The sequence below is a fragment of the Schistocerca nitens genome, chromosome 4 (assembly GCF_023898315.1).
Source record: "Schistocerca nitens isolate TAMUIC-IGC-003100 chromosome 4, iqSchNite1.1, whole genome shotgun sequence".
NCBI classification, from domain to species: domain Eukaryota; kingdom Metazoa; phylum Arthropoda; class Insecta; order Orthoptera; family Acrididae; genus Schistocerca; species Schistocerca nitens.
In genome coordinates, this window is record NC_064617.1 from 775,161,476 (window position 1) to 775,180,770 (window position 19,295).

The 19,295-nt window shown below is 42.6% G+C and overlaps 1 protein-coding gene across 1 annotated transcript in view; it reads right to left on the reverse strand.

Annotated features, from left to right (window-relative positions):
* LOC126253126 (rho GTPase-activating protein 6) overlaps positions 1 to 19,295 on the reverse strand; it is a 1,197,809-nt gene that overhangs the window by 255,568 nt on the left and 922,946 nt on the right. The window contains exon 5 of the mRNA XM_049954255.1: positions 18,475 to 18,591. Within this exon, the coding sequence (XP_049810212.1) occupies positions 18,475 to 18,591 (117 nt within the window). The remainder of the gene's footprint in view (positions 1 to 18,474; positions 18,592 to 19,295) is intronic.

A 19,295-nucleotide genomic window follows, 5' to 3' on the forward strand; every position in this document is an offset into this window, starting at 1 on the left:
GATGCATCCAATACACAGTTCTCTTCCACTATTTCTATCATACATATGAGCAGGTGCTAGAGCCTACTACACACATAGAGCAATTTCCAGGTGCACTGCAATATTTTACTTTGTGAAATGAGCCATAGTATCTTTGCGTAGAATCACCTCCATGACCATACGTATATTTTTGAGAGCACTATAAAATACCTGTGTCATCTTTTTTAACAATCTCCTCATCTTAGTGTAACTAAGTGTAACTAAAAAATTAAAAAAAGGCGTTTGGCAGAATATAATTCCCCTGAGTAGAAAAAACTATGATCTCTCACACTACTCTAAAGACCCAGAATGGTAGCTCTTCTAGTCATACCGTCTAAACGTGGTTGTACTTACAATCCAGTTGTAAACTTGAAGCCCAGTTGCACCATTTTGTGTGTACTGCGTTACAGATACCACTAGGCTAGGGGTAGGTGGGGTAGGGAGCAGGAGTGGATCCACCAATAATGACAAGCAACTTGCACGTATTTTGTTTGTATGGATATTGTTACTCTGCGAACGACCTTGCTGCAGTATTAAATCCAGTTCCCATCAGATCACTGAAGCTAAGCACTATTGGGCTTGGCTGGCGCTTAGATGAGTGACTATTCGTAACTGCCAAGTGCTGTTGGCAAGGGGGGTGCTTTCAGTGTTGGTGAGGCCAATTGAGGAGCTACCTGAGTGAGAAGTAGCGGCTCTGGTCATGAAAACTGACGATGGCTGGGAGAGTGGTGTGCTGACCACATCCCCCTCCATACCTCCATCCAGTAATACCTCTCAGCTGCTGACAAGGCGGTCGGTCGGTACCACTGGGCCTTTCGAGGCCTGTTCAGATGGAGTTTACAGTTTTGCTCTGCACACCAAAGCGCAAACTAAGAAGGAAATTTAGTGGCGTATATTTACTAAAGCGGGCCGCTGTGGCCGAGCGGTTCTAGGCGCTTCAGTCCGGAACCGCGCGACTGCTACGGTCGCAGGTTCGAATCCTGCCTCGGGCATGAAAGTGTGTTATGTCCTTAGGTTAGTTAGGTTTAAGTAGTTCTAAGTTCTAGGGGACTGATGACCTCAGATGTTAAGTGCCATAGTACTCCGAGCCATTTATTTACTAAAGTAACAGCCCTGATGTCTTTAAAATCCGAGATGTCACTCCTAAGTGAACAGCACATCCAACACCGATAACTGTATAGAAAAACATATCTAATAATCGAGGTAATGCAAACTAAGTAACCCCAACATGAAGGTCACCGTGATGCATTGATGCCTTCGATATTGTTTTAAGTACAACTAAGACGCACTTTTAGGCAAAATACAAGCAATTTAGACTTTGGAACAAACACACACACACACACACACACACACACAATAGTGCAACAAGATCAACAAAATGTTGCAAGAAGAGATACAACCGCCTATATAACAATGATGTCTAGCCCATGTGGAAGAGCAGACCAAAGATTGCGAAACACTTTTAGAATATGTATCATTTACTAACATCGTCTATCCTCACCTATCTTGTACCATTACCAGATAGGTTTCTTTCCAGAAGCACACAGCCAATTTACAACCCCCATACTTATCAGACCAACACTTATGCATCCTCTGTAGTAAATGTCCCAGAACACATTACAATGAGGTAACAAAGGTCATATGGTACCTCCTAACATTGTGTTGGACATCCTTTTACTCGGTGCAGTGCAGCAACTGGACGTGGCATAGTACCCTGCAGTAATATTGAGCCATGGTGCCTTTATATCCATCCATAATTGCGATAGCGTTGCCAGTGCCGGATTGTGTGCACGAACTGAACTCTCGATTATGTCCCATTAATTTTCGATGAGATTCTTGTCAGGCGACCTAAGTGGGCAAATGATTCGTTCGAATTATCCAGAATGTTCTTCATTTCGATCGCGAACAATTGTGGCCTGGTGACATGGCGCGTTGTCATTAATAAAAATTCCATCGTTGTTTGGGAACATGAAGCCCATCAATGGCTGGAAATGGTGTCAAAGTAGCCGAACATAACCACTGGATCAGAGGATTTAGTCCACTCTACGTAAACACAGCTCTCACCATTACGGAGCCATCACCAGCAGCAAACTGCCTTGTTGACAACATGGGCCCATGGCTTCGTGGGGTCTGTGCCACACTCAGACCCTACCTTTCAGCTCTTACCAACTGAAATCGAGAATTATCTGACGGGACCACAATTTTCCAGTCGTCTAGGGTCCAACTGATATTGTCACGAGCCCAGGAGAGGCGCTGCAGGAGATGTTCCGTTAAGCAAAGGCACTCGCATCACTTGTCTGCTGCCATAGTCCACGAACGTCAAATTTCGATGCACTCTCCTAACGGAAACGTTCGTCGTACGTCCTACATTGATTTATGCGGTCATTTCAAGCAGTGTTGCCTGTCTGTTAGCACTGACAACTCTACACAAACGCCACTGCTCTCAGTTGTTAAGTGAAGGCCGTTGGCCACTGCGTTGTCTGTGGTGAGAGGTAATGGCAGAAATTTGGTATTCTCGGCACGCTCTTGACACTGTGGAATTTGGAATATAGAATCTCCTAACAATTTCCGAAATGGAATGACCAATGTGCCTAACTCCAACTACCATTCTGTGTTCAAAGTCTTTTAATTCCTGTCATGTGTCCATAATCACGTCGGAAACCTTTTCACACGAATCACCTGAGGATAAATGACAGCTTCGCCAAATCGCTGCTGTTTTATTACCTTACGAACTGATACTACCGCCCTATATGTATCTGGATATCGTTATCCAATGACTTTTGCCACCAACGACAATACGGTTTGTATGGGAATGTGTATGTGGTGTAGATGACGAAATAAAATACAATCTCTCTCATCAACTAACTGAAAATCAAACTTCTAAACTGTTCACAAGTTCTGTAGCAGCTCGGAGCCCCAAAGTGCTACTGCACGAAAAGATTTACCTACACATTACACAGTACAAGCACTTCAATGGGCCCCCGTAAATGTGGTTCGACTTACAAGTTTGGCTACGTTTCGACTACGGGGCGCCAACATTCATTCGTCACAATGTAGTCAATGTTCCACAAAAGTATTTCATATAAATGCAGGCAGGATTTACAACGCAAAAATTACGTATGCACTCACGTATTTTTTAGAAGTTTCACAAATTCGAGTTCATTTCCAATATGAACACAAAAATCGAAAGTCACAGTTCACAATAAATTAATTTCAGAACGTGATCGAGTTTCTTAAGATCTTGGAGGTGGTTGAATAAATCACGATTGATTGCGTGATTTATCTTTAGAAAACCGTTAAAGTTTCAGAGTATCTCGAACTAAATCGTTACACACTGAAACCTTCTGTGGGTAGACGCAAAAATAACAACTCCATCAGATGCCGAAAAGTTTCTATGTCCGAAAATGGGAGCTCCGAGTAATTCACACACGCGAAATATAGGCTATTTCACCGCTCATCAGATAAAACTTCCTCCAAACACAGACTAACACAGCCTGAGCACCTCCAACGGCGTCCGAAAATACACTTTTCCAAAATGCCTCCGTTCACCCACGAAACATCGGTTAAGCACCACTAAAGTTAGTTAAACTACTGAACACGAAAATTGCTGAAATTCTTAATTTCAACCTTTTATACACATATGATACATCAGATACACGGAAATTTTCCTAGAAATATTATGCTGTGATCAGTTTTCTTTTATCTGCCATAGTTTATTTATAAACAATTTCTATTGTTTCCCTCCACTTTCGGATTTATAAGTATAAATATTAACAAACAATTTAAATTATACATTAAATAACTTCCTATATATCTTACGTTTACAGCACTGCCGCTACCTTTAGTGTTTCTCTGTTTATTTAGTAAGAAAATTTGTTTTTAACTGTCCAAAATCCACTTTTCGGCCTCTCATATAAATAAGTGAATAATTTTAGAAAATCTACTACCACAGTCCGACACAGTTCTATGAGATGTATCCGTAGACACCTTGTTTGTTGCAATCGCATAATGCGTTGCCCAGATATTAACTTTTTTCAGTTCAGGAAATATTTATAACATTTGACATACAGTAACTTATAAACTAATGTGGATCTCCAAGGCGCATCTTCACACGTGTAATCGTCCATCTTTTCCGCTTCAAATGACCCTACTGGCTCTTCAACAACAAATATGGCTCAATATTTGGTAAATTTGGGGTGGGCTTTAATTTTGCACTGAAGGCGAAAAGCGGCCATGAGAAACGACAAGGCATTGTGCTGCCCAACGGACTTTTCCCTTAGCGGCCGGTGGAAGTACAGTGACAACCCCCATCTGTGGAGTACAGAGTGTGAAACTGGCCCTACACGTGCTCCTGTCAAGCTGATTTTAGCTGTCAACACGAATTTAACCCAATCTTAGCCGCCGTCTGTTGTTACGGTACGATATTTTCCAAATATTTTGTAGCTGAAGTTTGGAAATAAATAATTTCGTTGAGTGGAAGTGAAATTTCGTACTAATTTCGAATAAAAATGAACAAGTTTAATTAGTAGATATATTGGCATTTCTGCTATTCGTCATAATCATTCAGAATATAACGTTTTAATTATTGTGTAAGAAGATTTATTAGGGGACAAGTTCTGTTTTGTGTATTTTATTATTTGGATGAAGTATTCCGCCTGGTCTCCATGCCATTCCAAGCGAGCTGAAGACGTACTTGGAGTCTTGACGTTTAAGGTAGTCAAAGGCGGCAAAAAGTCTTCTGCGTCATCCAGCTAACAAGAATTACCAACGACCACAAGTTTATATCAATAATGTATTCACATTTGCATTGAAAAAACACCTGTTATTCGCTGTCTCCTGTAACAAGATACTTATCATCTGATATGTATTGTATTTAATGGCTCAATAAAAGCCTTGAAAGGTCGGAGTTGCCAAGTTCTGGTTTTTAGTAAAAAATAAATTATTCTACACATAAGAAGAATATTTAACAAGTCGGAGGTTTGCAGACAACTCCAAACTGACGATCACAACGAGATAACTTAAAATATAAACGAAATGTCGCACTGTGCGTCTGCGGTCCCGTGTTTTATGAGTTTGTGTAATCGATTTCCACAATAAATAATTAAAAATGCAGACAGTCAGATAATAATTTGCATTAGATCCCTATCTGTCAAACGCAAAATGGCCACATGCAATAATTGGTGTAGACGGAGCCTAATATATGTTTCTCCAGCTTTTGAATAATATTATGGCGTTTTTGGATAAAACCTGTATCGCCTACTTGAAGCTGTTACAATATTCCAGTAGAAGACTCCTTTTTAATGACGACCAGTTCCACTTTGTAGCAAGTGTTTTTTTTTTAAAAATATAATAATGCATGACGGTAAATGCTACCCATTTGTTTTATGGAATTATTCCACAATACGTTGAACCCAAATATTTTACGATTTCTAATACATATGACTCACAGCTCACATATAGTGAGACAGAATACTACAGTATTCTTAATCCAAATAAAGAGTATCTTACTTGTCACACTCCACTAATCTAACGTCCGTAATATAACGACTCGAGGTAAGAGGACTTAGTGAATGTCAGCAACCTATTTTCTTGCTATATTCTTGTGTTAAGAATCAGAAGTTTAGCGAACAAATGGATTCCTACCAGTTTACGTCACAATAAAATCTGACAGTAGGGAAAATATTTTAAATAATGTTAGGTAATTTGAAAATAAAAATATAATACTTTTAATACCAACAACCTCATCCTCGTTTATAGGTATAATATGGGTTGTGAATAACACAGCTGCTTACCTGGTAGTCTTCCTTTCGCACACAGAAATTATGGTTTGATGTTAATTAAACACACTGCATCATGTTGTAAAAAATCCATGGTAGGTCTTGCTTTAGGCCCATGAAGCTGATACAATAATGAAGGCGCTTGATTAATCAGAACATGCATTTTAATGCTGCACAGCTCAGCTTTATGTGATGTAACCATAGGTTCTTTATACTCCATATAAATGGTTTCTTGCACTTCCCCACTAATTTTTTTCCGGTATATCTTTTGTTGGCACAATGTTGCTCACGTGCAGGGGAATATGGTAGATCTGTCTTGGCATCATGTCTCCAGAATGGCCCTTCGTTCTGTTATTAAAATAAATAAATGTAGTGTCATCTCTCCCCTATATCTATTATGGGCTTCGTTAAAAGTCCTACCACAAATTCGAATTTCTCTGTCCACATAGTGCTTCATTTTTCTAACTGTATGTGTGGTGCCACTTATTTCCTTTACATCCAGTGCTTATTTCACAAAGTTCTGTTACTACGAGGGCTGTTCAATAAAGCATAATCATAACTTTTTATGGTCATAATTTCTCGCGCTAAACTTTAATCTTATGATGTTCTGTTAGCTTAATGTGCAACAAACACGCCGTAGTAGTTTCATTGTTGGGGCTCCTGGTTCCCGCCTGTGAGAGGCAAGGAAGGTCAGACATGTTCAGTATCGCCTACTGCTGCAATGGAGGTAACACGCGAGGAACAATACGCGGCTTTGAAATCCTGCTTTCGTCTCAACAAATCTTCAGCTGAGGCCTATACAATGTTACAGGGGGCCTATGGAGAGGCTGTTCTTCCCTACAGCACACAGCTCGAAGGTGGTTTAGAAAGTTTCAAGAGGGGAGACAGTCAATTTCAAAGGAAGGTGGACCCTATGCTCCAGTTACTGCTCTTACGGAAGAAAACATCAACACTGTTGCTGTCATTGTGAGAAAGGATCGACGAATTACCTTAAGATCACTTTCTGAAATAATGAACATTTCAGTGGGTGCCACCCACACGCCTGTGACAGAAAAATTGCACATGACACGTGTTTGTGCGCGATGGGTTCCAAGACTGTTGATTCCCGAACAAAAGGACATTCGCTTGCAGGTATGCATGCAGTTAAAGTTAATGTTAGACGAAGATCCGGAGTTGCTTTCAAATGTAATCACAGCTGATGAAACTTGGCTACATCATTTTGATCCTGAGAGGAAACAGCAAATCTCAGTGTGGAAATCTTCATCACCAACCCCCAAAAAAGCAAAAGTGGTTGCTTCTGCTGGGAAAGTTATGGCATCTCATTTTGCACACATATCAGTAACTGGAAAATACAACTGGGATGTCCTGAAAATACTGCAAGTCCATATCAGGCGCAAAAGACCACCTTTCCGTGAAGCAGGCTGGATGCAGCACCACGATAATGCTAATTACCAAAGCCAACCATTATATACGTTAAAACACACACACAAACAACACACACACACACACACACACACACACACACACACACACACACGAGGAGAGCTGACTAAGAATTTAGGTGGCATGAATATACACCTATCAGAAGTGCTATGTTTTTAGGTTGATTAGGACCACCAAGTACATGTGACAAGAGCAAGCCATTAATGCTTATTTTCCCCTGGGCAGCAGAGCAACTATTGAAGTGCATACTGACAGGCATAGTCCACTGCTGGTACAGTTACGAATATACAGAAAACATTAGGTCGTAAAGTTTATGACGTGTTTGTGGGAAGATTGTTTGATGCAGAGAAACATAACCAACACTCTGATGTGTATACATATTAAGGTACCACTTATAAGAAAATCTGCACTTATACCTGTTCACCGCTTACATTAGCACTTTGCTACGGTGGAGGTACTGGCTATTGTTCATGATTTTTTTAATGTGCCTGTTAATGTATACTGATGAAACGAAGGTCGAATTAGAGCACTTTTGGACCATTGTATCGAATGGCTACATAAAAAATGGCTCTGAGCTCTATGGGACTTAACATCTATGGTCATCAGTCCCCTAGAACTTAGAACTACTTAAACCTAACTAACCTAAGAACATCATCACGAGGCAGAGAAAATCTCTGACCCCGCCGGGAATCGAACCCGGGAACCCGGGCGTGGAAAGCGAGAACGCTACCGCACGACCACGAGCTGCGGGCAATGGCTACATAAAATCCTGTTTAAAATCGTTTATTGGTTCATAATGTTAAGAGCATAATGTTTTATTAATTCTGGCTATTTTTGTAGGTAACATGATTACAGTAACCAACAATTGTAGTTTACCACTGTATACATAAACGGGGACTGGGTATTTATGTTGTCCTCATCATTTCATCATCATCATTCGTGACAATGGTTCGACTGGACTGGGACTTTGCACAGGGGCATGAGGACCGCAAACTTGAGTGCCCCGCAAGCCAAACATCACTATATACACAAACAAAATGCATATTTAATGATTTCATCACAGTGGTCAGGCCGTCACCATGACAATTGATTCGGATTGGGAGAGCTGCCACTATATACCCAGAATGATGTGGAATGACATTTTGAAAAAAACGGGACTTCTGCCGGATGTTCGCGCCGTTCTCGCACATAATTTCGACGGCGTAACTCGCTGTCTTATTCAGGTGCTACCCGAGAATGGTCCTTGGGCGGATCGAGACCAGTATTTGTCTGTAAGGTGCTGGGCGCTCCCTAGTCATTTCGCGCCGCATAGGGTGTTCCCTCCGCAGTCCGCAGCCGCGAGACGTGGCTCCCATGGTGCTCTCTGGTCACTGGTGTTCTACTGCCGTCCGCGCCCGGCTCGGCCGTCTCTGGGGTCGCGGTCGTGAACTGTAGTGTCTGGTGCTCTGTATCCCAACTGTTTTCTTGGTCTCCACTTCTGTTTCTTGCTGGGCGCTTCGTAACTGGTCCGCACCGCGTCGAGTGTTTCGTTCGCGGTTCGTACCCGCCAGGCGCGGCTCCAATGGTTACCTCCGACCGTTGATGTTCCGACCGACGTTCGCGCCCGATATGACCGTCCTCTAGGATCGTAGACGTCATGTCAGGAGTTTCAGGACAAATCTGTAGTGGCTGGTGCTCTGTATCGTAGCTGTTTTCTCGTTCCCCACTTCTGTTTATTGTGAAATCTCGATGTGTTTTGCGTTGGGTTTTCAGAAGTTCAAGAGCCCTATCCCAGGTCGTGCTGAGCTGGTATCCAGTGTCACGGTTGATGAGATTCTCCGTGATCTTGATCTCAATGGACTCTTTTATGAGACTGTCCCAGTATCTATGGGTCTATGTGACAATCTTGGTGTCACTGTAGTTCATCAAGTGACCAAGCTGTAGCCAGTGTTCTGCCTGGCTCATTTGGTTGCCTGTCTGAGTCTGGTGTGCCTCTGGTGTTCTTTATACCTGATATTCACAGTCCTAGTGGTATTTCCGATGTATGACATCCCACACTCGCATGATATGTTGTAAATGACTGGCTTCTGTAACCCCAGGTCATCCTTTACATTTCACAACACTGTCCCAATCTTAGTGGGTGCGCAAAATTCGCTCTTGTTTCAAGAGAATTTTGCTAATCTTAGCAGAGATCGGTCGAACATATGGCAAGTATGTCACCCTCTTCGCCTCTTCTGGTTCTTCTTCTGCATCCTGTGGTTGACTGGGAGGTCTAAGTGCCTTTTGGATGTCTCTAGATGGGAATCCATTCTTCTGAAAACCAACTGTAAGTATTCTATTTCCATCGCCAAACTGTCATGGCTTGACAGAGTATGAGCTCTGTGGACTAGAGCTTTGAGCACTCCATTCTTCTGTGCCAGATGGTGGCAGCTGTTGTCTTGGAGGTATTAGTCAGTGTGTGTCGGTTTGCGGTACACACTGTGCCCAAATGTGCCATCAGCATTTCTCTTGACTAATACATCCAGGAGTTTTCCATCCTTCTCCAGTTCCACTGTGAATGTCATATTCGGGTGGCGTGAATTCAGATGTTCCAGAAAATCATCTAGTTTCTCCCTGCCATGGGGCCATCAAGCCCCTCTCGCCAGAAGAAATCTTCTCAGAAGTAGTACTACTTTAAGATGACCTAATCAGACTCCTCATAACTGTCTTGGTGGATTTATTACAAGACCGCCGTGAGGACGTCAAAAAATCGATTGACAGAGCATCCAGACGACTCCTCCAAAAGGGCATGTTCACAACACAAGTGAGAAACGCACTCTATGTCACTGTAACAGACCGATGATACCCGGAAACACAAACACACAGGGACTCACAACACGATGATCATACACCACGACCCCGCTCCCCTCACCCACCCCACCGCAAAACCCGCCACACCACGCACAATCCGAAACATAAAAACACACACAAGAGTCGGAAAGCACAAACCCACCCAACCCCCTCACCACCATGGACGAAGTCAGAGAAACGGACTACTTGAACCTCCTTTTCGCAAACGCGAAAGGATTCAAAACCAAGCCCCCCCTACTGATGTACATGCTCCACAAAGAAAAAGTGCACGTCGCTTCTTTTGCAGAAACATGGCTAAAAGATGGAGCCAAATACGACCTTCCCAAATACAATACATATAGGAAAGTCAGGCAGGATGGCAGAGGAGGAGTGGCCATTTACATCAGCAACAAAATCGCCGCGAAAGAAATCACCCTTCCAGCTGCCTTTGACGACACAGAAGCCGTTGCGATCGAAATAAAAGGCAGTAACAGACGAACCCTCAAAATACTATGCTTGTATAACCCTCCAGGGACGGCGCTGCAGGACGAATTCATACGATACGTCACTTCATTTGACCGCACTATACTAGTCGGAGATTTCAGTGCGAGACACCATAGGCTTGGCGACGGAGTAAACAATGGAAACCGACGCAGAGTATTTGACCTCCTGACGACAGAGCCGATCCTCCGACTTCCACTACATGAACCGACCTTCATAGGACATCAACGAACTTTATCCCCAGACAACATCCTGCACAGCCCCGACTTAGACAATTGAATTCACCTACCACAGATCAGAGACTCCATCACTAGCGACCATCCTGCCTTGGGAATGGATGTGTGTGATGTCCTTAGGTTAGTTAGGTTTAAGTAGTTCTAAGTTCTAGGGGCTGATGACCTCAGAAGTTAAGTCCCATAGTGCTCAGAGCCATTTGAACCATTTGAACTAGTGACCACCTACCCATCCTCCACCCCACCCGCACAGAAGAATGATATGCCAGTACAACAGAGCAGACAGGGAAAAATACCTGGGTATACTCAACTACGAACTATGCATACCAATAATCATTAGTGGCGAAGACGACCTCCATGAGATCACAAATAAACTCGAAACGGCCATTACCAAAGCAGTACAGGAAGCAGTCCCCATCAAAGTAATAGAAAACTGGAAACATGGTATCCCAGAAGCAGCACTAGGCGTAATACGACAGAAGAAGCGACTACAGCGACAGATGAGACAAACTGACAACCGAGAGCTAAAGAGACAATGGAATAGATTAAATGCTAGAATCAAAAGAGTGATACCTCAACACAGACAAAGGCAATGGGTTGACACATGCAGCAGTTTGGACTACAGGAATGGGGGCAAGTTCTGGAACACATTCAAAACACTCACAGGGCTACGCCAGTCACACACTAACACCCTAACAGTAAATAATGAACCTACAACAAACCCCCTTGACCAAGCAACGGCCTTCAAAGAAACTTTACAAATAGTATACTCATTTCCAAATGACAACAGACTCGACACATTCAGACTACACGTAGACCCGCAACTAGAAACCCTGCTAAACTCCCCAACAATTGAAACTGAAGAACAGCGGGCGCTCACCAAAGACATCACAGACGCAGAAGTGGAAGACGCGATCTTCTCAGAACGCAACTCCGCCCCAGGACAAAATGACATCAGACGCATCCACCTACAGAAAGCCCCCTTCCACACCCTAATCCCCATTCTATCCCTCATCTTTATCTACTGCCTACACAATGAGACAATACCAAAAAGCTGGAAGACAATCAAGACAATCATGATCCTCAACTCTGACAAATCCAGGAGAGACCCAAAATCATACAGACCCACATCCCTACTGGACGCGATTGGAAAGACCTACGAAAGAATAATAACTGACCGCCTAAGAACTTACGTTGAGACGAAAGACCTATTTCCCCTGAGACAAGCAGGATTCAGACACAACCATTCGACTAACGACCCACTCCTCAAACTGACAGACAGTATTACCAAAGGATTCAACCAGGGACAATGCACACTCGCAGTTTTCCTGGATATAGAATGAGCTTTCGATAAACTATGACACAGGGCCTGCTGTTCAAACTAATCAGCATGGGCATCCCAACGAAAGTAGTAAGTCTAAACAAAACATACATCTCCAACCGGACCTGCAGGGTGCATGTCGCCGATCAGGTGTCGGAAGTCTCTACCCCACAAGCTGGCGTCCCTCAAGGTGGCATCTTGTCCCCACCTTTGTATGCCCTCTACACTACCGACTTACCTACCGTAACAACTCTCCACGTGGCAAAAGGACTAAATGCAGACGATACTGCCTAATGGTGTACAGAATTACGTACAACGACACTGCAACGGAAAACGACAACATACCTCTACCGATTAGAAACTTGGATGACAAAATGGAGGATACGACCTAACCCAACCAAGACACAGACAGTCCTCTTCAGACACAGACACCTAACAAAGAAGAAACAACCGAACGAACACGACATACGACTAACACTCTGGAATAGCCCCCTACAACTAAAAGACACAGCCAGTAACCTAGGGGTACACTTAGACAAACATTTCAACTGGAAGACCCACCTGACACACCTCCTTAACAAAATCCGACTCAGACAAAACCTAATTCGACAGGTACAGGGACGCTTCCACGGCTGCAGCACACATACATACAAAACCTTCATTCGCCCAGTTTTAGAGTACCCAGCAGCCCTCCTGGGAGGCATACACGCACCAGTTGCGAAAAGGCTGTTCAGCACAGAACGTAGACTCCTACGCAGTATTGCCAACTACCTTACATAACAACCAGCAACGAAGGCTATGAAGCAACCAGAGTGAAGCCATTACAAACCAGACTAGCCAGGCCGAGAGCCAGATATGGTAATCATATCCTAAAAAAAGACCAGACATGGAAGACATTATCACAGTAAACCACAGAATAAAAACCTAAATTCGATTGCACACCACCATCCCACACAGCTGCACACAACACAGCAAATATGTACCCAGATTCGCTCCCATCTTGTCATCATTCACAACGAATACCACCATCCTCCCACAACTAGACGAAAGAACACACGAATAAAACACAAACACTACCATATACACAAGAACGTGGCCCATTAGGATAACCGCCAACCAAATACCAAATGAAATCCCAACTCCTTTCCACTCTCCCCTCCTTCGCTCTGCACTCTAATAAACAAAAACGGGAAAAAATTGATTGTAAACACAAAATGTAATGTACAACCACATGTTCATATTATTGTTTTTTTTATTATTTCAGTTTCCTGTGTTTTGCTTCTACCTAGTTTCCTTTGTAAAAAATAAAACTATAAAATATATGTATTGTAAAATTGACAAATTACTCATACTGTAAACTAGTAGTTAAAAATATGAATTATAAATGTTAAAGAACAAATTGCATTGTAAAATAAGTTAAAAGAACAAATTGCATTGTAAAATTAGTTAAAAGAACAAATTGCATTGTAAAATTATTAAAAATATCATTGTAAAATGTTAAAGAACCAAAGAAAACTTCAGTGTATAGCAAGAGAAATGTAATAAACGCATAAAAATAAAATTGTTAAACCCTACGACTGGAAAGGGTAAATAGCAAGCCTTCAAACAGCCCGCTCTGCCCTCTCAGGGCAGAGAATGAAAAAAAAAAAAAAAAACGCCAAAGGACCATTCTCGGCTAACACCTGAAGAAGACAGAGAGTTACGCCGTCGAAATATAGTGCGAGAACGTCGCGAACATCCGGCAGAAGTCCCGTTTTTCAAAATGTCAACAGATCGCCGGGAAAGTCTGAAGAATTACATAATGGTTTAAGAATAGCATTATCCAGGAAACAAGAGGTAAAATTAAAATCATCGAATTTTCTCGGCTAGGATAATTGCAGTCAGGAAAGGATCTAGCGGTTAAAGCCATAAAAAGCTGCGTTTCGACTGGAATATCCCCCCCCCCCCAAATCCTGTATAGGGTGTTTCATAAAGGACTTTACAACTTTAAAAATTCATATAAATTTATTGAAAGAAGATATCTTTACCTTAAACTAAAGATGTTGTACGCGGCTTTCCTTGGTTATCCTGCTCACATCTCGTCGGAAGTCAATTTCTTCCCATACTAGCTATAGCATTGTAGGTGTAACTCGCTCAGTGGCGGCGTAAATTCTTGCTCTTAAATTTAGATAGATAAGCCGGCACAGGAGGTACAAACACGATATCCTTGAAGAATCCTCATAAAAAATATCGAGTGGTGTCAGGTTTGGGGAACGTGGGTGCCATGCAATTGGCGCATCACTGCCAATCCATTGACCTGGAAAGCGGTCACTGAGGTGATCTCGGATGTCAGCCATTAGTGGGGTGGTGCACCATCTTGCATGAAGTAAACATTTCGTTCTTGGTCTGCCTGGTCGATCTGTGCTATCAAAAATCGTTGTAACATATTCACGTACACTATCCCGCTGATGGTTTTTTCACATAAAAAAGAAGAGGCTGTACACTTTGTTCTTGGTCAGTGCACAAAAATTTCAGTTTAGGGCTGTCACGAACGTGTTGCAATGTTTGATGTGGGTTTTCATTGCCCCAAATCCTACAGTTACGTGTATTAACCTTGACACTTAAGTTAAAAGTCGACTAATCAGAAAAGATGATTTTGTCCAAGAAATGTTCATCTTCATGTAATAGATTTAACATATCCGCGCAGAAGTTCTTGCTAGCAAATTTTATCAGTGTCTTTTATCGTTTGTACGATGGTCAATCTGCACGGTTTCCAATGCAAACGGTTTCTCAGCACACGCCAAACAATTGTGTGTGGGACGTGCAGTTCGCAATATGCAAGCCGGATCGATTTCGTAGCGTTGTTGATATGTGCTTGGACGGCCTGATGATTTCTCATGTCTTACCGAGCACCCTGTTTCTACAAAACATTTACGCCACTCATAAATTGTAGGCCTGCTACTCACTGATGCGCTTAACAGCATATATAATTTAATCCTGACAGCATCACGCGACCACAAAATAAAAACATACTACCAGAAATGCTGTATGACCCACACAACCATATACCGAGACATGTAGAAATCAATGTATGTGGATGTCAGACCGTTTCCAGCCTCCAAGACAGATCATTTACATGGTTTGTAGATACGTAAATTGTCGGTACACCTGTCCCACATGAGTTTGCTGCCAGGCAAAAACGTAGCTCGCTTTGCGTCTCAATGCATTTAAGCAGAGCGAGACTCTTAATGTATCTGGCGGACACAGTCTAGGTGGGTGAGGCAGAACCTGCTGGCTGGATTAGTTTCTTTGAAGTACAGTCAACTTAAACAAAATGTTTTCCGTACCGAAGAACAGTATGCAGAATGTTAATAAAACTATTTCTGGATATGTTGTCGATAATTAGATACTTGTAATAAAAAAAATGAAGATAGTTTTTTAAGATATTGTATTCGGGTGCTCTGACAAGATGAAAAATGCTACTGTAATCACAGCTGCTTACTGTCTGCAGCTCCTATATAACACGTGTGGGCATCTTTAGTATGCATCTATAGGGTCTTCAATTAGAGGGCAGGGACACGGAGAGGAGAATTTGGCCATTAACTATAGTGGCCGACAGATTGGTGATTCTCCTGCCAGGTGATTAGGATGCTTGGATGTGTCATATGCGACGATGGACGGCTTGTGGTCACTGCTTTCGTCCAGTGCTGGCGTGGTGTCCGCACATTAGGCTCTATCGGTTACTGCGGCGGGAGTGGCGGCGGTAGCCGTCTCTGGCGGGGCTGAGTGGCATGTGAGCTCTGGGATGTGAGCACTTTCGTCTCCTCCTTCCGACATTTTTCTTTGTTTTGTTTTAAATATAGTGTGATGGTAGTGGTGGTGCCAGTAATTGTTTAATGTGTCATGATGTCATTAAATTATACTAACTCAGCCACACAACATTGTCAAAGTGTCTGATCCCATGATTTTCTTGAGAACGAGAAGCTTATGTCCACGAATCAGCATGGTTTTTAGGAAGCAACGCTCATGCGAAACTCAGCTAGCACTTTTCTCACATGATATACTGCGAACTATGGATGAAGGTCAACAGACAGATTCCGTATTTCTACTTTTCCGGAATGCGTTTGACGCTGTCTCAGTGTAGGCGGTTTAAGAAGGTACGGAAATGTGGAATAGGTTTCCAGATATGTAAGTGACTCGAAGAGTCTTAAGTTACAGAACCCAGTATGTTGTTCTCGACGGCGAATGTTCATCAGAGACAAGGCTATCGTCAGCAGTGCCCCGGGAAGTGTGATGGACCGCTGTTACTCTCTGTATACATAAATAATTTGGCGGATAGGTTGGGAAGCAATGTATATTTGTTTAATGACGATGCTGTCGCGTACGATAAGGTGTCGTCGTTGAATGGCTTAGGAGGATGCAAGATGACTTAGACAAAATTTCTAGTTGGTGCGATGAATGACAGATAGCCCTAAATGTAGAAAAATGGTAGTTAATGTGGATGAGTAGGAAAAATAAACCCGTAATGTTCGGACACAGCTTTAGTAGTGTCCTGATTTACACAGCCACGCCGTTTAAATATCTGGTTGTAACGTTGCAAAGCGATGTGAAATGGAACGAGCATGTGGGGATTGTAGTAGGAAAGGCGAATGGTCGTCTTCGGTTTATTGGGAGAATTCTGTGAAAGTGTGCCTTTACTGTAAAGGAGATCGCATATTTTTGCTGCTCGACTGTTTGGGATGCGTACCAGATCGGACTAAAGGAAGACAAGGAAACAATTCAGAGGCGGGCTGCTAGATTTGTTACTGCTAGATTCAAACAACATGCAAGTATTACGAAGATGCTTCGGAAACTCAAATGGAAATCCCTGGACGGAAGACGACATTCTTTTCGAGGAATAGTATTGACAAAATTTGAAGTCGACTATAGAACGATTCTGCTGCCTGCCACATACACTGCGCGTAAGGACCACGAATATATAGGATACGAGAAATTAGGGCTCATACGGGGGCATACAGGCAGCCGTTTATCCCTCGTTCTGCTTCAGAGTGGAATAGGGGAGGAAATGGCTAGTAGTGGTACGGGGTAGCCTCCGCCACGTCCGGTAATGTGGACTTCAGAGTTTGGATGTAGATACAGACGTCAGTATTTGCAGTCATTTTGCAATATATGTCCTGACGACATTGTTAGTAACTCAGCCACAGACTGTACTGTCAAAATGTCTTACCTCATGGACATGGTGTTATTTACTGTCATTTTGCAGTATATGCCTTGACGTCATTAGTTGATACAGGCACTGTGTTGCCAAAGTGTCTTACTTCGTAAATTATGGTAATATTTGCCACCATTTTTTAAAATAAGGTTAACTCTGCTGTTGATCGTCTTCTCACTACAGCGCGCAGCTCCAGAATGACGCGGTGCATGCATTTTCTCTAATAATAACAGGATGCGACAGGATGAGAAAGGGAGGGGGGGAGAGCTTGAATCTTATTGGTCCGGAGAGAAAGGGGGAGAGGGATACAAAGGGGGAGTCTTGTGGCCTTGAAAATAACAAGCCCAATTGGCTCGGGTGTACATGATACCATGGAAGTCTTATTTTATCTAGTGATAAGAAATAGTTTATAACTGGATCAGGACGACAACTGGCCCTGCTATTCTACTTTACACTCAATAACAGATGTAAACCATTTGCATAATGGATTCGAATTTCATGACCCGCATCTATCAATTCTTGCGATGCTGACGCTTTGTACAGGAACAATTTCAATGTTTATCTAACTGCTTTATGCACTGTTGCAAGCCCGATATCGTCTTCTTGTGCCAAATTGCTCTACGATTTTTCTGAGTTTTGCTCATAGTGCCACAAATGTCCAGCAACTTCTGTTCACTTAGTTTATGTGGTCTTCCAGATCGTTCGGCATCTAACACTGATCCTGCCTTTCGAAATTTCTCAGTAGGTCGACGAACTGCATTACGATGAGGTACAGCTGTTTCCAAGAATTTTTCAGCAATTGCTTCCAGCACTATTTCTGTGTATTTATCAGCTTGTCGAAACACAAGATCAACAAGGAAAATACGTTCCAAAGTTGAAAGAAGCCCTATTTTAAAAACAAACTGAAAATCTAAACGCTAAACTTTCATTAACTGTCCACATTGTTAAATGGTACGCGAGAGCAGAACGACTTAAAAAAAATCGCATCTCTATAAAAAAGCAGTTCTGCCAACTTTATTTCGAACTTCCAATGTAATCTACATCCGTAGTCCCGGACGCACAGTAGTTGTTATCGATGGCATGTAAGTTGGTAGACAAACATTGCAATACCGACACTGTTTTTTGACCTTAATCAACAAGTAATTATTATTGCGGTGCTGGTGCTTGTGGGCCGGCGCTTACCCTTGTCCTTGTCGGCGTCCTTGGCGCGTCCAGTGTCGAAGAAGCCGGTGGTGAGCGCCTTCCGCTTGAGCAGGTAGGCACGCCTCTTGGGCTTGTGCGACGGCGCCGCCACCGTATCTGGAACAGATCACCCTGTGTCCCGTTACTGAGATACCACTCTGCACACGGCTCACCACACTACTCTACACTCGGTAAGGGTGAGGCAATATTCAAATCGCTTTTGTTTTACTTCTAATCTGGTAGATAATTCAAGCAGTTACTTCAGAACAAAGATCAGCTTGTTAATTTTGACTTGCCATTTGACGCAAAGTACTAATAATATAACTGCGTACCACAAATCACAATGCAGAGGTAACACAAGATTTTAAACAGCTGCCAAAAATTTGAGTTAGCGACACTTATACTTTCTAACACAATGATATTTCGTGAAGTGCGTTGCCAATCATTCGTTGAATTCTACAGATCTCGTCATGAGCTACACCATTTAGGAATGTGCACAGAATCAAATGACGCACGCAATAAAATAAAATGGAAATTCAACACAAAGAGCACTGCCCCCCCCCCTCTCCCCCGCCCCCCTTTAGAAACACAAGCTGTGCACTTTTACGACAGTCACGTGTTAACGTAATACTGTATACTGCTTTGCTTAAGCAGACTGAAAGTTATATGACAAAAGTAGCTGGAAGCTATACTTTCAAGAAGGCTATTGCTGCCTTAGTTATACAGTGTGTCCCACGAGGAATAGTGAGTATCTAGGGATATGAAGGGAACAATCATTCGAAGTAAAATGCCTAGTAAGTTGTAAATATGGACTCTAAAAT